Source organism: Sceloporus undulatus, chromosome 1, assembly GCF_019175285.1.
Source record: "Sceloporus undulatus isolate JIND9_A2432 ecotype Alabama chromosome 1, SceUnd_v1.1, whole genome shotgun sequence".
Lineage (NCBI taxonomy): Eukaryota > Metazoa > Chordata > Lepidosauria > Squamata > Phrynosomatidae > Sceloporus > Sceloporus undulatus.
In genome coordinates, this window is record NC_056522.1 from 113,383,500 (window position 1) to 113,410,998 (window position 27,499).

At 39.7% G+C, this 27,499-nt stretch overlaps 1 protein-coding gene across 2 annotated transcripts in view; it reads right to left on the minus strand.

The window, feature by feature from the left end:
* Nucleotides 1-306: 306 nt before the first annotated feature.
* Nucleotides 307-27,499, minus strand: part of LIN28B (lin-28 homolog B) — an 81,939-nt gene continuing 54,746 nt past the window's right edge. For both annotated transcript variants that reach the window (XM_042438080.1, XM_042438088.1), the window contains exon 4: nucleotides 307-1,996. In XM_042438080.1, the coding sequence (XP_042294014.1) occupies nucleotides 1,627-1,996 (370 nt within the window). In that variant the 3' untranslated portion in view covers nucleotides 307-1,626. The remainder of the gene's footprint in view (nucleotides 1,997-27,499) is intronic.

Consider the following 27,499-nt stretch of genomic DNA (forward strand, 5'->3'; position numbering starts at 1 on the left):
AATATTTGGCATATTAAAAGCCAAACTGAGGTTCCCCTATCCATATGGTAAATACTTTACATTTTTATTCTGTATTTACTTTTCAAAGTAAGGCTGAGAATCCCTTTTCCAAAAATTCAAACTCCAAACTCCTAAATGCTCCAAGATCCATAACTTTTTTCATGGGTGGCTGATAGTGACACCTTTGCTTTCTGATTTCATGAACAAAATTATTTTAAAATATTGTATAAAATTTCCTAAGGCTACAGTACATGTATAAGGTATATATGACACATAAATGCATTTCATGTTTAGATTTGGGCCCCATCGCCAAGATATTATGTATATGCAACTATTCCAAAATCCAAGATAAATCTGAAATCCAAAAGACTCCTGGTCCTAAGCATTTAGGTTAATAAGGGATACTCAACCTGTGTATAGAAATTCATTCCCTTATATAACATGTAATCAGTTATTGCTGAGACTGAAGAAGACACAATTGCTGCTGCTTCTGCTGCCTTCATAACACCTCAAGTTTTGCACAACATACAAAGATTCAAGATGGTATTTCAATACCACTCTAAACAATCATTTCAACGTATACATTCTCCCTCACAGTTACCTAACCTGTATTTAAACCATATTAATTTAATACAATATTTGAGATATCAGCACAGAAAACTACACATTCATTGTCTTTGTGGGAAGGGTAAAAGATGGGAGCTCCATTTTTAAACATTGTATAAAATAAAGAGGCATCTTTAAATCAAGGCATTCCCCTTTCATTGCTGACCTGGGTAACTGGAGGAGGCGGGAAAATCTATCCTGAACCCTACAGGCATGTCTTAATATCTTCAGGACCATGGCAATTTTAAGCAAACAAATTTCTTTGGGTTCTCATGAAGTAACAGCTGGCGTTTCTTTTACCCCTTTTCTTTTTCTTCTATCATTAGAAGAAGATGATGTGTTAAATGAAAACAAAATACACAGGAATAGTTATTTAAAAACATTGAAACTATTGCTTTCCAAGGGATAATGTATCCAAGGAAACAGAGTGTTGAATGTATCCATTCAAGACAATACATTCTCAAAAAGGGGGGGGGGAGTTCAGAATAACACATTTTCTTCCATTCCCCTTCCTCTCCTTCAGCAAGACTTGAGAAGACCAAAGGTTAGGGTTAGCCCTAACGCTAACCTTAATTTTGGACTGTTATTTAGTGATAATCAAAACCCTATGCCCTTGACTATAATTGGTGTCAACCATGGTTTGTTGAATCAGATCACCTCCATAATTCATTATTTGAAGCACGTAACTCAAAAATTGAAGTAAAAACTTCCAAATGCCTCCTTCTGGTTAATCTGGAACAAACAGCTCAAAAACTCATGGTGGCTCATCTCCACCATGGAAAACCGTGGCTTGTTTGTTTATCTGTATACCCAAACCAGTTCAATAAAACACGATGTTCAACTCAAATGAAATTTGCTTGGAGTGACTGGTCTGTTTCTTTTTTGAAAAGACCATAGTTCTACAACAGTAGTTAAAAATCTGAGGTTGGCTGCAGGATGTGTGGAATTATGCTCCTTGTGCTTAAATGAGGTAGACATCCCAAGAGGGTAAGGAGACAACAGGTTGTGACGAAAGCTGTTTTAAGTCTTTTTCCTTTTTTGAACAGAGGGCCCTTTTCGGCTTTGTTCTTCAGGTGATGGAGATAACTTACTTGAAGTGGCTTCTTGTGGTGATCGGCCTGAATGTTCTAAGATGTCTGCCCTTCCCTCCTGAGAATGGGATGAAGATGTGTAGCTATAGGCCCCTCCACCTTCTCTTAAGAACGCTGATGTGGACGGCTGGGGTTCTGCTTCGTATCTTCCCTGATAACTAGTGGGCTGCTGCGGAACAGTTTTATGTGGGCAGTTTGCCACCATGTGCATGATACTCTGACAGTAATGGCACTTCTTTGGCTGTGGAGGTAGAGTACATTCCTTAGCATGATGATCAAGGCCACCACAGTTGTAACATCTGTAAAACAGAAGTATTTTTTTAAATGGGGAGAGTGAATAGATACAAGTTTGGTCTTAAACATAAGAAAAAACGTGTGTGCATCTGCATGTATACTCTAATTAAAAGCTCTGTATTACACAAGAAGATTATACTAAACTCTATCTGTTCAACTTGTCTGCAGGCAGATCATATTATACAAAAAGCAGGCTTGAACACAAAAGAAGGAGGAGTGAAAATAGGAGGAAAGAATATCAACAATCTAAGGTATGCAGACAACACAATACTGCTAGTAGAAAACATCACAGACCTAGAGAAAACAATAATGTGTGGGGAAGCAGAAAGAGAGGAAGGCCACGTACTAGATGGATGGACTATATAAAAGAGGTCATGGGTATGAATTTGCAGGAACTGAGCAGAGCAGAGGACAGGGAATTTTGGAGATGTCTCATCTACAAGGTTATCGTGGGTTGAGGTCAACTCGAGGGGGGATAACAACAAAATATAAAATAAAATCAAGTGCATTCATGTCCTGCTCTCAGGCTTCCTGTAAACAATATGCTAGCCACTGTGTTAATAGCATGTTGGAACAGGTAGGTCTTTGGTCTTATTGACCAGGGCTGTTATATTTCTAACTGCGCACACACCATAAAGAAGATACAAGATCAATATCACTGTAAATAGAATTTTACAGAGCTCAAGGATGGATATATATTTACATGCTTACAACAAGTAAATTATTTTCTTGAGAGTCAGTTATGGAAGTAATTGCAGGGAAAAACAGTAATTAGAATGGAAATCAGATAAATGGAGACCTATGTTTTTATATTTTTAAACACAGCCCACAAGAGGGCAGCAAGTATCTAAATATTCACCTTCCTCATTAAGTTTTCAGGCTATTGTTTCAAAAATAGTAGTACTGATACATACATAATTCTGTCTCACAACACATGTGCTGACCTATGTTCTTTATAAGCAAATGATAGTAGTGATCCATTTAAAGTCTCTATTAGCCAAACAAGAAGTACAACCAACCCAATCTGATGGCTGGCAGGTGCTTTTCTTCTTCCAATGGGCTGTTGGATTACTATTTCCTTGTCTCAACAGTCCCCCCCCCCATCCCTATTTTTCACAGCTAAGATTAGTTTTGGTTTACTTGATTGATTCAGTTATATTGTTTTTATTTCATCAGAAACTTTCATCAAGAGCTTTACATGCCATAAATATATCAAGAACCAGAAGGTGTCCTGGAGGTCTACCTCAGCAGATATGGACGGTAACAGAGGAACTGTGCTGATTGGCTTTTTGGGGGCGGAATTGGAGCGTAGTGTCTCCATGACGCATGTCCCGGCTCTACCCCCAGGGCGGTGTGATACTGCATGCAACATCATGGCGCTCTTCCGGTGCTGCATACATATGATGCAGTGCCAAAGGAGCTCTGCCAAGCCACAGCAATGCAGCTGTCGCCCCTTTTGCAAAGGCCAGATTGGGGCCACGGTGTGCGGTTGCCGCGGCTGCAATCTGACTGTAACAGGGGCAGATCCAGGCCGCCCCTTCAGGGCTGTGTGTCCAACCCCAGAGAACTCACAAGTTAGAACAATCCTTGGAGTAAAGAACTGACAAAGGTTGTGAAGGTGTGGTCTCTTACCATTGGTCATACAGGCTGCAGGTTCCTAACAGCTATAATCAGAAAAATTAATGTTTCCAAATTCTGCAAAATCAGCAGAACTATATATGTTATGATGTAAATTGCTATATCATGGGACATGGGCTCTGACCATGGGTTGAGCCATCTACCCATACCTTCCTCCTTGCCCACGGAGTTGTGGAAACAGAAAAAAAACTTGGCACTGTGAGGGTAGAGGTTATGAACTTTCCACATCACTAAAACTCTCAGTGTAGTGAGGAATTTTGTCCTCAGTGTTATAACCCCAAACACTTGAGTAGAAAATTTTAAGGAAATCTAGCTGCCCTAGTGCAAACAGCTCTGTAGTGACCACAACATTTTGAAAAAGCCATGCTGATAGGACTGCCTCCATTTCTGCTCTCCATTCTAGCACAATCTCGTATCTGTTGTCACTTTAGACAAAGCAGAACTGCAGCTTGAGCACTGGAGAAACAGTCTTTGTGTTCCATTTTAATCAGCTAACAGTAAATACAGGAGTTCATGAGATCAGGCCATAAATCTCCTTTCCAAGTATTTTGCCAGTGGACAGTGAGGAAAGCTGATAGGGGAAAAACATATTTTTTTGTGGTGCTGGAAGAGAGTTCTATGAATACTGTGGATAGCTAAAAAGACAAATATATGGGTCCTAGAGCAAATCAAGCCGGAATTCTCCATAGAAGCCAAGATGACTAAACTGAGACTGTTGTACTTTGGCCACATCATGAGAAGACATGACTCACTAGAAAAGAAAACAATGCTTGATAAGGTAGAAGGCAGTAGGAAAATAAGGAAGACAGCACTCCAGGAAGAAAGCCACAGCCCTGATTCTGCAAGACCTGAGCAGAGCTGTTGATGATAAGAAACTGGAGGTCTCTTGTAGACAGTTAACAACAACAACAATTTTAACAGAATACAGAAACTAGATGTGGCAGAACAGAGATCTTCTTGCTATCAAAACAACATTCTTCACATGCCTATTCAAATTACAGTAATTTGTATTCTGTGTTAGCAGTTCCCAACTAATATGTGGTTTAGGTCTATCACCTAAATCCAATTGCCACCTTCAACTAAAGTAGATTCATTGCATCAATGATATTTACATCAGTAATGACTTATTATTCAGCAGTTGACTCAATGGGTGTATTCTAGTTGGAACTTGCTACTGGACTGGAATTATATTTTGCAAATGAAGCCAACCAAATAACTGAGTTTGAAAGAAAGTAAATATATATATAACCATAATGAGAGGTATGCACATTTTCATGATTTACTATCTTACCATCCTAAACAACTTTGGCCTTATATGGCCAGCAAATGGTTATGAGAACTTCCAGTACAATGTCTATGTACAATTTCTGTTACAGAAACTGCATTAAATAAAATGTATTTTCTAGCTGGTTTATATCAAATCCATCATTTGTTATTCTGTCCATATGCTACACCTTTATCCAATGCAGCATTAGTATTTAAACAGTACATTTGTTACATTTTACTTACTATAGTTGTTTAGTGCAAATCATGAACACATGATGCCACATATGACACACAACAAGAAGCCCTGTTTTCCTAGTTCAGCATTCTGTTTTTGTTTTGGCTCTCTATTCAGCTACAGGACTGTAAAACCATCCTTTCCCACATAGCATGGAATCCTATTTTTTAATGGATTCTAAGGAAATGATCTGACCACATAGAATGAAACAAAGAAAAATGGGACTGGGGTAAGTAGACAATGTAAAGAAAAACTAGTATTTTGCATCCCACCTTATGTCCTTAAACCCTTCTGTTGAAAAATTCCAAAGTAGGTTAAAGTGTTTCATCAAAAGAAGAGGCGGCAGCAATAGACAAATCAATCTAATCAGTCACTGTGGTATGTACTATGTGATCCAATTCAGTGAACCATTTTACCTTCCCAAATGATCAAAAGCCATCTGTATGAGTCCTTGATTCTACTCAAGGAACTTGCCTCATCTTGTTCAGATATATTCCCCCAAAGAGGAAGAGGAAGAGACCCTCCTTTCTAATGTGTTGCTTGCAAAGAAAAACACTTTCTACGGCAATTTAAATTTTTGCTTCTCCTCTTCACTATAAAACAGTGTGCAGTGCCATTAAGATTAGTTGCTTCTTGCTTGTTAATGAGCCAGCAAGCCTTGTGCCTGAAAGTGTGTATGGGCACACACCCATTTGAACACACTGAGACATAGTGGATTTAGGGTCTTAATTCAGTTCTGTTGAATTTTGTTTATACAAGCCCCATCAGATTACACACATTCTGAAACACTCTCATTCTCCAATGTAACCAAAATGAAAACAGAAAGGTGTTTTGAGTGTACAAATGATATCAGAGGGCATCACTGATGAATATTAAGGTGGTGATGAAAGGATTCAAAACAGCTGAATTCCTTTTAGTCTATGTGCATTTACACAGCAAAATGTGAGAGCCATTCTTTTAAACCACACAAAGTATTGTTTCTTTTGTTTTTTTAGTATTGTTTCTTTTCATGTGGCATTTGAATTAATTCTTTTAAAAAATCCAGAGTAAATACTTGTAAGGGGAAGGGGGGATGTACTTATATGGCAGAGAAGCCACAAACCATTTCATTTTACATTTTATGAGAAACAGTTCCAGAATAAAACAGTTATTGCTAATTTTTATACTGTTCACTTTTTAAAATTCTTTTGAAAAGAGATAAAGCATTCTATTAAAAATTCTGATTTCAAGACAGAAATACATTTACACAGTTTCATCCAACTCAGATTAATCACACTAGATTAGAGATGGATAACGTTGGATAGTCTGGGGGTAAATTTTCTCTCTTATCACATGCAAACTTGAAAATGTGGTACTGACCTGAAAATGACTAAAAGGGAAGAGAGAAAGTCTTGGAAAAAAATAAGAGAAAAATGAAATGAGAAGATGGCTGCTTCTAGTTTAATTTTTGGGATTTCAGTATATGTGTGGCATGCCTCTCACCTGTTAAAACTCCAACTGCCACTCCTGGCAACTGTGATGGGCAGCAAAGCCACAGTTTTCAGGGTTGGCTAAGAGATTGGCTACAAATAGGAGCAGGGAGGGGGGCTTTGATGAAGACTATCTTTAAGATCTTTCTTTTTCTCCCTGACAAACAACTGCAAACAAAACTCCTCATCCTGCTGAATTTAATTTAGTAACGTAGGCCTTTCTTCATAATGCATAAAAGTTACTGATCTGCACCTGAAATCTAAACCATCCTGAAAAATCTATCTACTTGAGAATACAAACATAAGAAACACCAGTCTATTTTGCTTGACAACCAATCTAACAAGGTGGCTGATATTTATTTAGTTTTGAAGTCCTGAAAGATTTAATGTTGTGTGTATTTTATAATATGCTAGAGGTGCTTCAACACATCCATGTACAGTGGTCCCTTGCCTTATGCGAGGATCTGTTCCGGACCCGCCGCGTAAGGCAAGTTCCACCTATGCTCAAGTCCCATTGAGGATAATGGGGCTCGTGCACGCAGCGGAGCAGCAGTGCGGCAGCGCAGGCACACGCACCATTTACTGAATGGCGCAGGGCTTCCAGCATAAACTGGAAGCCACGTAAAAGATGACAGTACCTACCAACATATTACTAAATCCAAACTTATGAAGAATTTTTGCACATCCCAGTAAAGATATTTTCAATAATTTGTATGTCATAGTAATACAAATACAGATCTGTTAGAACAGAATAGGAAGATTTCTGTTTGTGAATTACCTTTTCAATAGAAAACCTGATAACCACCATCTTACAACCAAGTGAAAAAGGCACATCTAGAATTAAATAATTCTGATCCCAAGAATTTCTTAAAATGCCAGAACTAAATACTCTTTTCACACAAAATTCTTACTCTTGGTCATGCCAATAAAATTCTATTTGTAATCTGGAGGCTGGATTATTTTGTAGGAATAAAATCTACCTGCTGATCTTCTGCAGATCATGCAGGTAGGAAATCCTGATCTATCTTCTGTACTTTCCTGAGCTAGAAAAAAAAAAAAGAATGTGCACACATTTTGGAACTGTTTCCAGAATTTATTCAATGGGTTTGCTCAAGATGGCACAAATAGGATTTAGCCCTCCTGATGCTGGACTGCAACTTCCAACATTCTTCACCATTAGCTGTGATGGCTAGGGTTGGTGGAAGGCCTGAAAGACAAAGAGCCCTCCTCCAACCACCATCTTGAGGGGGAGAGAGGCCTTGCAATTTTTTGTATTGTTTTGCAATTTTACTGTACACCGCTATGATCATTGCGGAATAGCGGTCTATAAATAAAAATTATTATTATTATTATTAAGTTACAGTCTGAAAAATACTTGAAGGTCATATGATTCCCAACTCTAATTTAGTCAAAAATTACACATGGCAATAAGGTGAATCTGAAACTAAAGTGTGATTACACTTAGTTAACAAATTTTTCTAGCATAAAGATAGCATTTTTGTATGCATTTCATACCCACCACAGCATATATTTTCCAGTGGAAGGGGTTCATAAATGCTTGGCTATAATCACCACTCAGCTGATCCAAGCTACAAGGAAAGCAAGCACAATTGTCTTTTTCATGTTGACCTATAATACGATTTGGACCATTAATCCAATATACATGGGAAGTCATGTTATCAGTGAGCTGTTTTACAACATTATTTGCTGCCAGAAAAACACTAGTGACTATATTAGGAAAGCTCTGAATTACTCGCTGAAATGTTCTTCAATCGATCATCTTTCATGTTCTATAAATGTTAAGAGCTCACAAAATAATGATAATAGGGATCTACACAACTTTCCTCCTGCTGGCAGAGTTTTGAAAGTCTAAAGCAGTATTTTGTTAAAGAAATACAAATCTGGGCTTAAATTCATTTACTAGTCCAGCCAGAACAACCCACATGATAAACCAGCATGAATGGTAAACCAGCATGCATGTAAATATTTTGGATCAACAGGTTTACTCTAGAAAGGACTACAAATTGAGTTTATACAATTTGAAGAGAAACCAGAGATTGTTTAAAAATTGTACCTGTCTTCTTTCAGATTTTTTTGGGGGAGGTGGTGAAATTATTCAATGTGCTCATGTTGGAATTTACCTGGATTTGTAGCCTGTGCCTGTTCGTTTTCTACACGGTTATATTCTAACTGTATAGGCTGGTCTACTGTCATGATAAAGTGAAGTGGGACATGCAATTGGAAGTCAAGTTAATGTTTCATGTATTCCAAAAAGCCCAGGAGAAAGATTAAAACAGAAACTGCTACCTTATGGATACTTATTCAAGAGTATGCAATTGAAATCAGTGGGATTTGCTTTTAAGTATGCATGTGTAAGATCAGACTCCATGGTTTATGAAAATAAAAAGAGTGTGTCAAATCATCAAGTCCATGATGTCCACTTAAGGAAATTAGTGTTCTGGAAAGCAAAACCCAGGAGCATTTCTATAATTACTTATTCCTACTGCCAGATATACATTACTGGATGTGGAATGACAAAATCGTCTCAAAGAAAACAACAACCACCAAGTGAGTTCAGTGTTAGTTTAGGAGGAAAACTTTCCCAAGCTAATTACATAAATAATGATAAAACACTGTATATTGGTTCTTTCAAGTTACCAGAACAGTTGACATAAAAATAAAGATATGCTAGTATATAGTTTTTTATGTGTGTTGAATACCTTCAAGTCATTTTTTATTTATGGTGACCCTAAGGCAAACCTATAACCTATTATGGGGTTTTCTTGGCAAGGTTTGTTCAGAGGTGATTTGCCATTGCCTTCTCCAGCTGAGAGTATGTGACTTGCCCAAGGCCACCCAGTGGATTTTATGGCTGAGTGGGAACCAAATCTTGCTTTCAAGAGTTGTAGTCCAACACTCAAACCATTATTTACCTCAAAAATTATTCTGGTCCAGGCTCTGATTTCTATTTCAATTTTACTTTGCCTCAGAAATACTTGATTAAAGCAACTGAGACAGCTACCCAATATATTTATCTTAACATAATGACATCTGCATCAAGATCTAGTTCTAGTGCTTCCGATCAATCCATATATAATGTATGGCAAGTTCTAGGTATATTAATGATTAATATACTTAATGTATATTAAGTGTACATTAATTGTTTCAGATATCAATTGGACATGGACTTGATTTTGTATATATATTTAGACCTTCATCCTTAATGCTCATGGTATGTAATAGCAAAATAGGAGATTTCAATACATGTTCTTTCCTTTCTATATTGGATGTACAGAGGACTTTGAATTAATGTTATATATCTGCCCCCCCCCCCCCAAATTCTCCTCTTAACACCTACAATTATTCCTTGTGTTTTAATACAAATTTCAAATTCTATTTTGTGAATTAATTTAGTGCACAAAAATAACTGAATATTTTATTTATTAATTAAAATGTTTATATCCCGACCTTTATCAGAACATCTAAAAAAATCTAAAAATAAATAAAAAATAAACCAATCTAAAAAAATTAAAATAGTATAAATAGTATAAAATAAAAGGCCTTAAAAATTGAGCCACTATTCCAGATGTACCCAAGTTTGTGTTTGTCAAGCAGGAAATGTAGGCAGAGTTTGGGAATACAGGTCTGGATTTTGTGCGTAGTGAAAGGTCAAGCAGGCAATTGCTTCAAAACAAGGATTGATATTGAGAATAATTTCATGAAAGTGCTAAATATTTCCTTAAGTCAAGACCCTCATTTCATCCTACCCTAGTGTGAACACTTCTCAAATAATTCTGCAACTTACTAATCAAAACCGAGGAAGGAAAGGAGCTGCCTTGTGTGGGCAAAGGTGGTTTCTCTACAAACAGATATGTTTCATATCCAGTTTACCACAGAGCTAGTACTGTCGGCCCTTCTTATATGTGGATTTGCCATCCGCGGATTTGCCATCTGCAGATTTGAGCATCCGCGGATGGCAAACTGGGAAGTTGTCCCCAATGGCAGTGCGCATGCACGCATGCCGCCACTGGGGACAACTTCCTTCTCCTCCCCCCCCTCCTCACTTCCCTCCTCCCTTGTCTCGCTCCCTTCCCTCCCTCTTACTTACTTTTCGGGCCTGGGAGGCCTCTGGCACGACTGCTTTGCCTCCTCGCCGCCGCAGGAAAAGCTGGGTGGCGGTGGCCAAGCCTTGGCCTCCTCACCACCGCCACGGAAGGGCCCGATGGCAGTGTTGGAGGCCAAGAGGCCCCCAGCACTGAAACCTGGCCCTTCTGCGGCGGCGGCGGTGAGGCCGAGTGGCAGTGTGGGAGGCCTTGAAGGCCTCTAGCACCGGCACCCGGCCTCCTTGACGCCTCCGTCGCCACGGAAGGGCCAGATACCGGTGTTGGAGGCCAAGAGGCCCTCAGCACCGACACCCAGCCCTTCTTATACGCGGATTTGCATCCGCGGATTTGAGCATCCACAGATGGCAAACCAGGAAGTTGTCCCCAATGGTGGCGCGCATGCATGCGTGCCGCCATTGGGGACAACTTCCTTCTCCTCCCCTCCTCTCCTCGCTTCCCTCCTCCCTTGCCTCACTTCCTTCCCTCCCTCTTACTTACCTTTCGGGCCTGGGAGGTGTCCGGCACAACTGCTTGGCCTCCTTGCTGCCACCGCCGCGGAAAAAGCTGGTTGGTGGTGATGGCGGCCAAGCCTCGGCTTCCTTGCCGCCGCCGCGGAAGGGCCCGATGGTGGTGTTGGAGGCCAAGAGGCCCCCAGCACTGACACCCCGCCCTTCTGCGGCGGTGGCGGCAAGGCTGAGTGGCAGTGCAGGAGGCCTTGAAGGCACCCCCCGACCAAATTATCCAAGAAAACCATGTGACAGATTCACTTTAGGGTTGCCATAAGTCGGAAACAACTTAAAGGCACATGGCAACAACTCTCTAAAAGCCAGTGTAGTGTCTTGGACTAGAACTCTCAGAGACCAGAGTTTGAATTCCTGCTCAGTCATGGAACCTCAATGGTTAAGTCACACTCTCTCAGCTTCTGAGGAAAGCAATGGTAAGCCTTTTCTGAACAAATCTTGCTGAGAAAACCCATGATAGGATTGCCATTAGTTGGAAATGACTAGAAGGTACACAACAATTGTACTACTAGAGTGCTATCTTGATAACTTAGGGGCTATACGGACTGCACTAAAGGGGCAATCTGCAGCCACCCCTTTACTGGCTAGATCGGTAGCACAGCAACCTCATGATATGGCCCCGACCTGCCCTCTGGAGAGTGCAAAAAGGAGCCTCAAAAAGCAGCTCCTTTTTGCGTCCTGCAAGGGGTACCAAAGCTGCAGCGGTGCGGCTTTATGATGCCCCTTCAGTGCTGCATCATATGGTTACAGTACCAGAGGGGGTGTCATGATGGCATGCGCCATGTGGACTGGTTCATGCCAAAGTAGTGCCCTGGGAGCAGGGTTAGGGCATCCAGCATGCGAACTCTACACCCTAATTCCACCCACAGGCCAGCACAAAGTGCCGGCCTGTATAGGGCCTTAGACTCTAAAATTATATGTGTCAGAATTTTTGAGGTATACTTACTTCTATACATACTTTTAAAATAAATGAATGAAGGCCTGATAAACAATTCCAGGCCTTCTTTCTCCTTTAGCTTTTTATTCTCTTTCTCCTCTAGATGCTCTTTCCCTGCCTCTAGCAAGAGCCTCCATGGATCTCAGACTTTTCCATGAACAGAAAGGACCCCTTCAAAGAGTGTATTTCAAAGAATATACTGCACTATTTACTTACAGCAGCTCTACATCACTTTAACTGTCATGGACTCCTAGGATTTGTAGTTTGTCAAGATACTTGGAATTTTCTACAGGAAAGACCTTGTACTTGTTAATGACAGTACTATGAGTTCACTAGCAGAGAATTCTAAGTGCTTCAACAAATCTCAAGGCCGCGAATGTGGAGGGAACACTGTAAAACCAATTAGCTGAAAACAGTATAAAATGACATTAAAATATACAAAAGTTTTTTTAAAAAAAATACCTACAGCACATGCACATCATATAAAAGCCTCCTGAACATGATTATATATTAAAAGCCTGCTTAGTTCTCTTTCACAAACATTTTGTGAATCTACCCATTTAATAATCTGCAGGAGGTTTTTGAGTTTTAGGACTGTATACAAAGGACAGCAAAAAAATGTGTACATAAAGACAGCAGTGTGATACTTGTTAATAAACAATGCTTAGATGGTAGCCATCCAGATGTTGTTGTTGAACTGCAACTCTCATCAGCCCTAGTCAGCATAGCCAATGATGAGGGATGATGGGAATTGCCACTCATCAACAGCCATACATTCTCAGTCCCTGCACACAAACTGCACACTAGTGCTGTTCCATCCTGGCCTCTCCATGCGTACAATCTGTATAGGCGCAGTCCTTATTTACTCTCCAATGAGAACAAAAGAGACACTGCACGTAGATGGGACAGAATTGCAGGCTGAGGCAGCAAAATGTCTCTTTGAGAACTATATAATGCTTCTGACCACGCTCACCCTGGTTGGTGCTCTTCAGATGTTTGGGACTCTCAATGCCCAGAATCCCTTCATATAGCTGAGGCTCATGAGGGCTGAAGTTAAAAACAAATGAGACAAAAGACATGGGGAAGAAGGCTGCTATGAGCTGCTGGTCAATAGCAATCATTTTCATATGCTTCATGCAAGTCTAACAAGGATGTTAGTCAATAAAACTCAGATCCTCCTATATTTCATTTTAGAACCATTCAGGGACATGGCTGGGGGGGGGGTCTGGACTCCCCCTTCTGTTAGATACAATTAATGCTGTGTGCTGCTGCGCCCAAGCTGCATTATAATGGTGGAACTTAGTTTGGACACCCCCCTTTCCCAAAAGCCTGGCTACATCCCTGAACCATTGAAATATGGATGAGTCTTTTCATACCAGCTCACCTCAACATGGCTTTGGTGTTGCACATGGCTAAAGACAGGGAGGGAGGGAGGGAGGGAGGGAGGGAGAAATAATACTTTGTTATGGAGGTGCTCACTAAAAGCAGAAAAGAAAAAGATATTTAAAAGCTTGTAAATATGACACTTAAAATCTGCTCAGAACTCTCAATTTCACTGCAATAAAAAAAAAGTAAAATACTGTTCCGTTTCACTATTGAAGGATTTATCACCATCTTTCAAAATAAGAACAAAATTTTCAATATAATTACAGATGTGCTAGTGGACAGATGATTTAGGGGACAAACATTTGGAAATGTTGTAAGTTTCTACCAAAATGTGGAATATAAACATCCAAGTAGGCTACCAAATTTGGGGAGAAATTTATAATGCTTCATTGGGTGCTAAATCATTGTTTTGCTTAAAATGTAACAAATTGTAACTGGAGAGAGACAATGAAAGTAAAACATCTGAGGATTTTTTTTCCTGCTAGCATTTGCCTGTTGCTATAGTTAGCTGGTAAGAAAGAAAGATTCATGAAAAGACCAGGGTATTTAATAAAGGCAGGAATCAATTTTCCCAGCATGACTGATGAAGTGTAGATCAGGAGATTCAGATAAGATGTCTCATAGATTTATAGGAGATGCTAAACACCAGGAGAGGCCTGATAAAAGCTCCACCATTACGGTTAAAGGAAACTTACAATGAAGTCTTGGACATTGACATAGTACCTTCACTGGAAAAGTACGTACCTACACTGAAAACAATATATGGCAGAATTATAAGCAAACCCCCCTATTTTTTAATGTAATATCCATATCCAAACAGAGGATCCATAAGCACAACTCTTTCCACGACAGTGTAGTTCACCTATTAGTGGAACAGATCCATCCCTTGGCCATCCCATTGCACCAAAATACTGTTGTAATCTATTCTAGAAAAACTCTTGCAGGAAAGTTCAGGGGAAAGAGAGTAAGAGGAAACCGGGTTGCATGGGAAGTCAGTGCCATAATCCTGATATTTTCCATCTCCCAAAGGCAGTAGTCTGGGCAACAACTATCTTCTAAAATTCTGCTATTAAAAGGCAGAGTCATGTTAGACTATGCAATGCCTTATGCATTTCCTGCTCACATGCATGAATGGAAGGAGATAAACACATATTTGACTTATTTTCAAACAATGAAATATACAAAATACAAAACAAGGAAATGTTGCTTCAAGTTTAATTCTGATCTGAATTATTTTGCCAGTTGCTGATAAGTTCACTCCCTACGCTTCACTCCCTACTTTTGTTTTGATACAAAAGCAAAAGTAGGGAGTGAAGTTATCAGCAACCGGCCAAATAATTCAGATCAGATAACTAAAATAAGAACATGCCATTAAGCCAGGGAGTATGAGGTAAGTCACGTAACCTGTCTAGTTGCCATCTCTCTTACTCCCTTCCCAAAACCACTAAGCATGCCTAGGAGTGACTACGGGCAAAAATAACCAGCACGGCAGGATGCTTCTATAACATGTCATAGTAGCTTTGGATACAAGGATGAGGACGTTGTACAAAGCTGCTCTTTCTACAAGATTTAAACAAACTATGTTCTTCCAAATGCTCTTTTGTATTGATATTACCCAAATACAAGTCATGTCTGGAAATAAGCTGATGCCATGGGAATCATAAAGTGAAGGAAAGCTGACTTTAAGCTCATTTGTGCCCCCCCCCCACAACACACCTTGCTAAAACATCTCTGTGTATCAGAATATTCCTCGGAGGAGGGGACCTTTCATTGCTTACACTATAGTAAGGTGTGGAAGAAAAGAGAGAATGGGGTTTAGAATAAAAAGGCAAACCCCAAAGTAGGAGTAACAACCCTAACAGAGATGCAGAGCATTATCTGAGGCACTTCGAAGGGACCGAAATGTGAAAGACAGATGCTGGCCTGCTCAAGCCGATTCTGGGGGATTAGTTTCTGGGTGTTTAAGTGGAAGCAGCTGGGATCCTCTGCAGGAGGCTCCCTTGAACGGAAAATTTAGTTTGCAGAATGACAAGTCCATCGTGAATGTTGGTGAGGCAGAGAGACCAGGACCAATAATAAAGTGGAGGAAATAAAACAGTGTGAAAGGGGGAGCATGGGGAGGGGGTCAGTTGCCACAGGCTTTCTGTACACTTAATAAGCAGCCAGCATCCAAGAATGGCAGGGCAGGGAGTCCTAGGAACAATAGTGAACACAGCAGTGTCACTATCCTATAGGGTGGCAACACAGCCAGAAGCAGACTTAGTGTACTCTCATCAGGAAAGAGAAAATAGGATTTCAGGATGTAAGGAGAATGACTTAGACCTTTTAGATTTAAAGTCAGAGAGATTATGCCTTCTGCTGTGTCAGATGGCAGGTACAAACGGGTTCTTGTCTTGCAAAGGATCTGTAATTTGAATCAGGAGAAGACTATAATTTATGGCATACAGAAAACTCCTGACCAGGGAAAAGTCATTTTTACTAGAAGAGTCTCAAGAATCTGTGCCTGTAAGGAAATTCCAGACAAAATAAAGCTAGAAAGAAGTAGCATAATTCATTTAGGGGGTTCTTCAAAACAAGAGATCTATTTTGTTTAACATACATTTTTAGTAGCCAAAATGCAGGAGGTGCATCACTAATGTAAAAGCATGCATGAATGCGCATGAAAATCTTGAAGAGTGACAAAAAGCAGAACATCAAAATAGGACAAGGGAAAATAAAGAGTTTCACTCAAGTGAAAACAGTCACTGGCAGTCCTATTGACAGACATGGAGAGCAAATCCTTGGTTGAAGATTGTATATGAACTCACAGTGCACAATTATACCTCTTTTTGTTGTTCTTATTGTTGTGTGCCTTCAAGTTTTTTACAGTGACCCTAAGGTGACCGTATTTCAGAGTTCTCTTGGCAAGATTTGTTCAGAAGGGGTTTGCCATTACCTTCCTCTGAGCTGATTGTGTAACTCGCCCAAGATCACTCAGTAGGTTTCCATGGCTGAGTAGGGATTCATACTTTGGTCTCCAGAGTCCTAGTCCAATGTTAAGACCACTATACCACGCTGCTCTTAATTGCTAAATGGCTCAATCCCACAGAATGCTGGGGTTTGTAATCTAGTAAACTAACAGAGCTTTCTGGCAAAGAATTCTAAATATCCCCCCTAGACTGCACAACACAAGATCCTAAAGAGTAAAGATGTACAAATAAGCACTAAAGTTACAATTGTCCAAGCCATTATATGTTAATGTATATTTAAGATAAAAATGTTCAGATGTGACAATGTCTGCAGAAGTCTAAAATGGCTACAGTTGGAGGCCAGAGGCCAGAGCCACAGACGGATGCTCAAGGTCAAATGAACAAGACTAAATGTAAACATGATATGAGTTCTGTCTGAACTGGGGCTGGTTCCTATGTTGCATAGCAACTAGTACAAAAAGGAGGCTGGACTTAGTAGTCACATTGTGAGAATATTGTATATGAGAAACAAACACTGTTCTAGTGGGATTGTGGGAGTTTTGGAGTCTGAGAGTTGAAGATAGTGTGGTGTGACAGTAAGAGTTTTTGTATTGTGATAACTAGCTTGTGTTATTTAGAAACAAGAAATAAAGCCCTCTAAGGAGTGAACTGCTGGAGTCTGATTCTTTAAATAAACAGCTGTTTCACTAGGCATTGTTCCAGCAAGCTGCAAAGCCTGTTTGGAGTTTTTGATTTGATCCTGAGTTGCAGAGGAGCTGACATCTTATTCCAGTTGGCACCAGACCGGGACCACGGGCACGGTTCATCACCCAAAAATATTAACATTATATTCACCATCATCATATATAGATGTCAGAGCAACTCATTTAATGTGGTGCTGGAAAAGAATGCTAAGGATATTGGGGACAGCCAAAAAGACACACAAATTGGTTCTTGAAAAGATCAAGCCTAAAATTTCCCTGGGAGCCAAGATTATCAAATTCAGGCTGTTGTACTTTGGTGACATCATGAATAGACATAACTCATTAGAAAAAAATAATAATGCTAGGAAAGGTGCCGCATAGTAGAAAGAGAAAAAGACTGCATACCAGGTAGATAGACTCAATCAGCGAGGTCACCAGCCTCAGTTTTCAAGACCTAAGCAGAGCAGTATCGGACAGGGAGTCTTGGAAATGTCTCATCCACAGCATCACTATGAGTAAGGGTTGATTGAAGGGCTGTTAATAACAACAAGACTGCATATCCCAAGATCCCATAGGGTTGTTCCCATAGTAACTAAAATGGAACATAATGCTATAATTGTAGTGTTAAAGGACCCTGTGTGTTTCTCAGCTGAAACAGTTTCACAGTACCAACAAGACGAGGCAGAAAGAAGGTGCAAGCCTTTTTGGGGTTATTTTCTTAATCCTTTTTCTCCCCATTTTTCTTTCTCTCTCAGTTCTTGTTATAATATGAGGGGGAAAATCAGACCCAGCTAGTCTGGCAAGGCAAGATCCAACGCCTTTCTTCATAGACCTCCACACTGTAGATCTGCACTGAAGGCACACTACAGACGGAGTGGGCAACTTTGGCAAGGATAGCAGCCAAACATTTGCCTCCAGCATCTGCTATAGACTGCATCATGCCTGGAGATAAAATAAAATGAAGGGGACAAGGAAAAGGGAAATAAAATAAATCAGAAATTCCTGGACATCTATTTGTGGTTTGAACTTTGGGATTTGGAGTGCTCCTACAACCCACTCAAAGCAAAATTGAAATGCTTAGAATAGTCGAAGAGCAAAAAAGCCCTTTTCATGTCAATTTTAGACCCCTGAGGACAGACGAGCAAACTTTCTGGGTTGCAAAAATGGACCAGGGTAGGGGGCTGCACCCAATCTGTTGCCCACTCTTTCCCCACCCCTGCTCTAAAGCACATTACAGGAACAGCCCTTGAGAGAGCACTGACTTGCATCCTTAACATCAGCAAACCTTAGTTAACAAAGAATCTGACAAAGAAGCTCCTTTTTACAAAGTCTTTTTTTGTCTGCCCACCCCTTTCCCTCCTTGTTTTCTATCTAGCTTACAGCACTTTCTTTTGCAGTATCAGCAAGAATAAGCTGGGGAAGGAGTACTGCTGTAGAAACACAGACCTTTGGCATCAGGTTGCAGCAGCATGTTTACAACAACAACAACAACAACAACAACAATAATAATAATCTTTTCCTGCAGCTTGCATCCATTGTTCTGGGTCCTGTTCTCTGGAGCAGCAGAAAACAAGCAGGCTCCCTCCTCAATATGACATCCCTTCAAATATTTAAACAGGGCTATCATATCACCTCTTAACCTTCTCTTCTCCAAGCTAAACATCCCTAGCTCCCTAAGTTGTTCCTCAGGGCATGGTTTCCTCATAGGGCATGAAGTCTACTTACTCCAATGTATCTGAAGAAGTAGACTGGAGTCTACAAAAGTTCATCTGTCAACTTCTTCATTTCAGTTAGTCTCAAAGGTGCTACAAGATCTTTCTACATTCTGATTATACAGACAAACACAGATATATCTTTGAATTCTAGAGCAATGGAAAGAATGGGATTCTACTCCAGATGATCCTTGTGTACATAACATCCATAGTAAACAACACCTCCCTCCAGAATCCTTTACTGAGCATACACAAACAACAAAAGAAAAACTACCCTCAGCATGTTTTCTTTTTTAAAAAAGGGAAAAACAAGAATGACTGTGAGTGGAAGAACAATTTACCTCAGCATGCCTTTTGGATTAAGCTTTCAAGCAAACAAAATATTTTTCTCTACTTCTGCAAGGTTTACCTGATCTGGTACTTTTGTTTCACTTGTGCATAATTTTAGTTCTGAAGAAAAAGTTTGCTGAAGAGTGTTGAACTGCTCTCAATTTTTGTGATTCAGGAACCCATCCTTACTTTTTCCATGCTAATTCTGCCTCTGGTACCCAATTTTTCTGTTACAGAAGTAATGCTCAAGAACACAACTACTTTGTTAATGTAGACATACTTGTGCCTACTTTTTTTAATATCTCCAGCTGAGACTAATACTCTGATGTTTAATAATCTTGGTATAGGTTTACAGGGGAGCTATTTGTATGGACATCTAAATAAACTTGATGTCATGCTTTCAGACTAGTTCCTATAAACATGTTGGCTAAAAGGTTTGTTGGTTTTTTAAAAAATAAAGTTAAGGGGGAAAAAGAGAAATGCATCTCCCAGGATGCCATTGAAAGTTTATAGTAAGATGGAGTAATTCCCATCATACTCTATACCAGATTAACTTTGGCGCATTACAGACCACCTGAAAGCGGTGGTCTGCCACTGCCATCATTAGTGGCACCAAGGAGCTCCAGCGGCCAAACCGCGAGGCTCCCCAGCGCCGCAAAAAAGAAGTGCCAAAATGGCGCTTCTTTTTGCGCCCTGGAAGTGGCGCCATGAGTCACTAGTTGTGCACTCGCGGCATCACTTCTGCCTGTGCGACGTGCGGACGCTAAGCGTCCGTGACGTCAAGATGGTGGCGCCCGTTTAGAACAGGCGCCGTCATTTTGTACATCCTCAGGACATACTAGGGTTAGGGGCATGTGTAAAGCAATCCTATTTAATTAAAGGCTGTGAAATTATATATTACCATCAGGAAAACAGGCTTTTTACCCAATGTGATGGGAAAGAGGAAAGGAAAAAGGATTAGAGAGATATTTGATTAATTACAATGTTCTCTAGTTAAAAGATATCCTTCAATTTTCTGCAACCTTCCCATCAAGTCAACACCCTTGCAGACCAAATGGGAGTGTTATGTTATTCCAAGTAATATTTGTTTGTGTGTGTGTATGCCCACACCTTCACATTGTCTGTAGACTTATGGCAACCCCATGAATTTCCTAGGGTTTTCTTAGGCAAGGAATACCGACAGGTGATATTGCCAGTTCTGTCCTATGAAATATAGCCTACAGTATCATACTGTAGTCATTACACAGGATACACATTTTTTTTTTAAAATAAAAAATAAAAAACCTAAGTCCTGTTTTATGACAATTAATTTTCTTTTTAATGTACCTCTACCTACTAAGCATATCATAATACTCAAATTTGACAATATTGTCTTCCTTATATTTACTGAAGGCATACTTTCAAGGCTACCATCAGAATTAAATCCACAGTAAAGGTTTGAAGATGTGTGCATCTTTCTCTTTCTCTCCCTCACCCTTCTCTTGCATGCGCGTACACACACACACATTTTGTTTTAAGGGTGTTAATGATGAGCCAGATTGAGCCACCAAGTCATTCATTGTCCAAGCTTTGCATTTTTCTTTAATGCCATGGTATAGGTCTATAGGGTGTCATGAATTCTCCTCCCTTGAATATATTCTTCTATGAAAAGAATCAGGCTCTGCTCTGGAAGCAGCTGGCTTTTTATTTTCCTTTAATGGCTCTAAGCAGCAGGTTTTGTCCTCCCCCACTTCTTTCCTCTTCCAAGCAGCCAACACTGATCTATCAGGGCCTCAGGTCAGAACAAGCTTTAACTGCATCTTGTCAATCGCATAATAAGCTACTCAGATACTTTGTACCATCTCCTTTATGCTCTATTTATCTAGCTATTCAAATAGAATTCACATTTTGCTTCAGTCTGGTAGACTAAAGCCTGCAACTAAAACCATACTTATTAACAAACAAAATACTTGAAAAAATTGTTTAGATGGATTGCCCCTCTTTGTTGTTTTCCTTTGCACAATTCCACACAGAAAAGAAGAACTGGCAAACCTGTTCACCAAAGCAGAATTAAGAGGCTGAGGGGATAGAATACTTTTAATGGCTTCTATTGTTATATAATTAGAGAGAGGATCTATTTAGTTAAAATCAATTTAGTTATCAATTACATTTGAAATTTTCTAATGAAAAAGGATACCTTAATTAAATTTATTTTTTACCGAAGTGATTGGTTTAAGTTGGAATTTGAGCATTTGCTTAATTTCAGAATTAGCCTACTAGGTTAATTCTGGAATTAACTTACTTACTGAGTAACTAGCTTACTTAAGTTTTACTAGCTCATGTGTATGCATGTGAGAGAGAGGTGAATGAGTGTCACAAAACAAGAGATAAAGGAATCCTGTGTAGCCGCTTTTTTGAGGTCGGAAGAAATTCCTCTCAAATAAATGGGTCAGCATGTCAGAGAATTAGTGTGAACAAACCTCTGCAAGAGTGAGCATGTGAAAGAAAAAGAGCAAAAGAAACAGTGCGACTGAAAGCAAGAGAGAACAGGTATCTGAGAGCTCTAAGAAGCTGATTCTGTTGAGATTCCCAGTTCTGCCATTCTGATGCCTCCAATAGCTGCTGCCCAAAGACCCCTTGATAAGTGCCTCCTCTCCTTGGGCCTTACCAGACATGAGGAGTAGCCTGTTGCATGCTTCCAGAAAACTTTTTGTTCAGCCACCTCTAGACCGTGGAATGACCTGCCAGAAGAGATTCAACAGCTGAATACACTGTCTGAGTTTAAAGGAGCATTTAATGACCAATCTCTTCCAGCAGGCTTATCCAGGTGATTTTTAAATTGTGAATTTCAAATAATGGATTTTAAATATCAATTGTTTAAATATGTGTATATCTTATTTGTCTTTTTAAATTGATGTGTGTTTTAAGCTGATGTGTTTTAAATGTTTGGTAACTGCTGTTGTGCCTTGACTCAATCCATGGGATGAGGTGGGTAAGAAATAAATACAGTGTGCCTGCATACTCTGGAAGCCATACTGGAAAAAATGCTGATGTGCCCCAGAAGAAGTAATGGGGCACGCACCCATGGTGCACGCCCCACGCCACGGGCACAAGCCCCATTACTTCTAATGGGACTCAAGCATACACATTTTTCCTTCACGCGGGGTTTGTGTGTCCAGAACGGATCCCCTCGCATAAGGGAAGGGCCGACTGTATTATGACAGTCAGTCCTCCACATTTGCAGCTTTGACTTTTGTGGATTTGATTATTCATGGATTTGATTAACATGTTCCCGCTAGGAATATCTAGGTCCTCCAGCATGACTCTACCAACAGCCACCAAAATTCATGCTGAAGGACCTAAAGATTGCTAGAGAGAACACTTGCCTGTGTATTTGTAGGTCCTCCAGTGTAATTCTATGGCAGATGTTGACCACAGTGTTGCCCTGGAGGACCTAGAGATTCCTAGAGAGGTGTTCTCTCAGGTTATATATATATGCATGCAGTTTTCCCACTTTCACACAGGGGTCTTGTGCCCCTAACCCCAGTGAATGTGGAGGGTCCACTGTATTATTGTTGTTATTATTGTTATTGTTATTGTTGTTGTTGTTATTATTCTGCCTGCAAGTGGGAGTCCCATGAAGGTGAAGGTAGCTGCATAGGACAGAGGCCAGCCCAGACGCATGGTCTACTCCAGCAGCATGCAGGGCGCTGAAGCCACTTCTCCTCAATGTCCAAAGGACCCAGCCATAGCTGGGTTAAAGTAATGCTGTCAGCCTCTGCCACTGGTGGGAGCCAACATGAGTGGATCCTGGCTCTCCTTTGGTTACCATGTACCTAAGCCACCTTGGACTCAGCAGGTGAGCTGGGTAAGGTTGCAGCAGGATCTCATCCTAAGAAATGGGGCAATGACTCTCTGCCCCGTAGGACACTCAAAGTTTTGGAAGTGGAAGTGAAGGAGGAGAAAGAGGAGGACTGGGGACTCCGAGTCTCATTCCCTTGGCTTGAGCAACTCTCCCTAAGAGCTATACCCCACAGTTTGAGAACCATTGGCCTATGTCCATTGTCCACTATTGTCCACTTTGTAGAGAGAATAACCTTCTTCAGCAGCAAATGAGTTCCAAAAAGGATGGAATAAGAAGGGCTGTTAACTCTGGTTAATGGGGCAGCGCTATTATTCCACAAGACTTTTCAGTATGGTTCTTCTGCTACAGTCATTTACTGTGTGCCAACTTCATCAAGTGGAAAATCCGATTTAAATCTTTCTTTTTAAACTAAGCTTTTCACTATTATAATTGTTTCTTTCTTAAAATGCCTTGGTTTGAAAGTAAAAGTAAGCATGTTGACATCTATACTCTTAAGCTCTTAAATTGAACCTCATAATCAATGACTCTCATTTTTAAAACTACCAATTTGTTACATTTATTTTAAAAAACATATGAATGAGTGAGGACTATGTAACTAGAACAAACATAATTATGCACTGTATTTATTACTGTGAGCTTTCTACTAAGTCCAATGACTATCACGTTACGACAAATACTAGGATTCACAGTACAACTCTATTTTCTTAGGATCCTCTACTCAGCTCAACAAGCTGATTTTGTTTTTCCTGTTTTATTGCCCTTTAATTCCTTGGTTCTGTATTGCGGGTTTCCCCCCTTCTGATTTAATAAACCAAACAACAGTTTCGAAAGGTGGACTGCTATTCAGATCAGTCCCCTATTTCAAATGGGAGAGGGTTTCCTAAGGCCACATACTATATTTGTAGCACAGATGTGTTAATCAAGGACTTCCAGTCTTACTATTCACATTATCCTCAATTATGCTAAAGTACCTGTTGTTATTGATAATATCTATACTACACAGTAATAGCAGATTGGCACCACTTCTAAGTGTCATGGCTCCATCTGACAGAATTTAGGATTTGTAGTTTGGTTAGGTGCTTACATTTTTGTACTAGGGACTTCTGGTACACACCCTTTAAGTTTCTGAGAAAGAATTTTAGGAGCCTGACCCCACAATAAATCCCATAACTGCACAGGATGGAGTCATGTGAGTTAAAATGGTATAAAATTGTTATATCTGTATAAACACATTCAGTGTTAAGTAACACATTTCTAGCAGTGGATTCATCTATTTTACTTGGACCCCCGTCCCATATTTGCTGCCAAATACCAGCAAAAGAATAAACTCTTTAAAAATGTCAGATCCTTAATGATCAGAGAAAGGAATATTTTCCCATAAAATCTGTCTGTGCATTAAGGCAGTTTCTTTTTCTTTTTAAATGCAAGACTAAAACATACTTTGTTCACATTCAGGATATCTAAAAAGAACATTAACAAAAAGGAAATTAAAATATGTATTTTAATAATATCTTTTTATAATGAGTTCTGATGCTGAGTAATGTAAATGTATGGACAGATACTTCTATGCTCATACTGCCTTAAATGTAATTATGCAGGTTGAAGAGCATGCACAAAGGACTTATGTATTCCTTATGCCGGTAGAGTAGCCTGTATATAACGATGTATGAAGGTATATATTGCCTTTTAAAAGGGGTGTTTTCCCCATGGAAAGCTTATTCATGGGAAGATTCTGATGAACAACGCCCCTATACAGAAAGCATTTGCATTAAACAGAAACACAGAGACCTTGGTTTAATTATTAGACATTTTAGTAATTGCAGCACGTGATCTCAAGACACACTATGAAGCCAGCTTCTAGTGTCAGTGCTACAGCTAATGAGAGCAAGAAGTAATTGGGCAAAGAAAAGTTGCAAGGCCAGACTGTGTGTCATACTGCAAATAGCTTCAGAAATTTTAATTGTCTACTAATGAAATATGCTGTATTTAATGTCATACAAAATTTCTTCCACCCTGATTTTCCTTCCATATATATATCTATATATATATATATGTTTAGATGTGCCAAACACAGTACAATTAGCTTGTTATGCTTAAACTACATTTTAAAATAAGTAAATTGTTGGAAGGCTTTGATGTTTTGCAACCAAAATGTGCTGGCTAATTTTTCCATTCCAGTTCCCATTCCAGTCTTTAAACTATCTTAATCTCCTGCCCTCAGATGTTGACCTTGTAGGAACAGGGGTCATAGGTTAGAAGAGACAGACCGCAAAAGATCTGGACTATCAATTCATGCCTGAAAGATTTCTCTCCCACAAAAGAAGCCACTAAAAAGCAAATTCCAAAATCGGACAAAACAAGCCTTAGAAAAAAAAACCAAACCCATTACTTTTAGTGAAACGTGCTAAAACAAATACTATTTTAAAATGGTTTTTAATTTTTTTTTAAAAAATTGCTTATGTCAAAGGGACACTTTTTGCAGAGGGGGAGTTAATTTAAAGTATGCTTTTAATAATTTTGAAATGTAATTAAAAGTCAGTTACAAGGCTCCAAATGTTTACTTCCCACCACCACCACCCACTACTGTTTACTGAGTTGTAAATTAGGTGTCTTCAGAGCAATTAATCTCTAAACCCTGGTTTCCTTAAAAAATGTTGGGACATAAGGCAGGATTGAAAACATGTCAATCTTCTCATCAGCAACAACAAAGTACAATCTATTTCAGTTTGGCTTCAGTTGAGAATTATCTAATAACTTTCTTAAGGTCATGTGCATAAAAAAGGAAGCATCTGTCTCTTCAAAATACTATACCACACTTGCCTTGAACAAATCAAGTAAATCTCAGAGGAGATCTAATGAATTAGAACAAGCAGAACAAACTTTCCTAGCATTTTTAAAAAAAAAAAATACAAGGCAAGAAAGCAATTCCACTGTTCCACCAGCTATCCAGAAAACCTACTTTCTGATTTTTTAAATTAGGAAATGTTATATTTGTATCCTGGGTTAGTTCTAAGAAGCTCAAAGTACTATTTTGGCATTACAACTAAGGAAAAGGACGTTGATAAACAAGGGCATACCACCAGGCCACCCAGTGAGTATTGCACCTGAATGAGGAACTAGAATCCAGGCTCTCTGCATTCAAATACAATACTTTAAGTCTCTTTATTAGAACAATTTTATCCTATACTTACAGATACCTGGTTATACAGTGCGCCCGTGTTATACACAGACGTGCTCAAGCCATGGGGAGCGCGCGGAGCTCAAGGGGCGGCATATCCCATTCAGATGAATGGGGAGTGCTCCCGTAGCATGCGCGTGCCACCGCGCCACCGTGCACACGAGCCCCATTCAAATAAATGGGGCTTGAGCATAGGCGGAATTCACCTTACGCGGGGGGGTCCGGAATTGATCCCCTGCATAAGGCAAGGGTCCACTGTACAGTGATGCCATTTTTACTCTCTAGATCTGACACACAACTTGAGGTTAAGAATATGATTGCAAAGGAATCCGTAAGAGACAAGAATATGACCCAGAAGCTGAAATGTTTATGAACACACACAAAATCCAGGCATTCCTGGCTTTCTTGATTTGTTTTATGAAAAGGCAACATGCTTCACGAACTTCATCAGCAAGAGATCATGGTTAAACTAACAGTTATTAACCCATGGTTTAAGCTTTGTAAAGCAGCTGCACCATTCCCAACTGTGCAATAATTTGGTTCACCAAACATAATAGATGAGGATGGGAAACAGAGGTACTTCTTGCTTTGTTCCCCAATTAGTGAGGAAAAGATTTGTCCTTGTCGACTTTTCCTTATGGAACCTCTATGAATGTGAGACCTCCAAGTCATCCTATCATCAACAGTCTTGCAGACTCAGGGTTGTGGCAACCACCTGTATTGTGGTCTTCCTCTTTTCCTCCTACCTTGTCAAGCATTATTGCCTTTTCTAGTGAGTCATGTCTTCTCTTGATATGGCCAAAGTAGGGCAGTCTCAGTTTAGCTATCTTGGCTTCTAGGGAGAGTTCAGGCTTGATCTGCTTTAGGACTATTTGATTGTCTTCATTTCCTTTATGTAAATAATTTGGGGTCATTATTTTTGTTTTCCTAATGTTCAACTGTAAATCTGTCTTTGAACTTTTTTCCTTGATGTCCTTCAGGAATGTTCCAAGTCTTTGTTATTTTCTGCTAGTCTTATGATGTCCTCTGCATACCTTAAACTGCTGCCGTTTCTTCCTTGAATTTTCACACCTTCTCTCTCCTTGCCTAATCCTGCTTTACATACAATATGTTCAGTAAACAAGTTAAACAGATAGGGTGATAAAATGCAACCTTGCCTGACCTCATTGTCAATTGGAAACTATTCCTTTTCTGTTCTGATAACAGTCACTTATCCTGAATACAGGTTATGAACCAG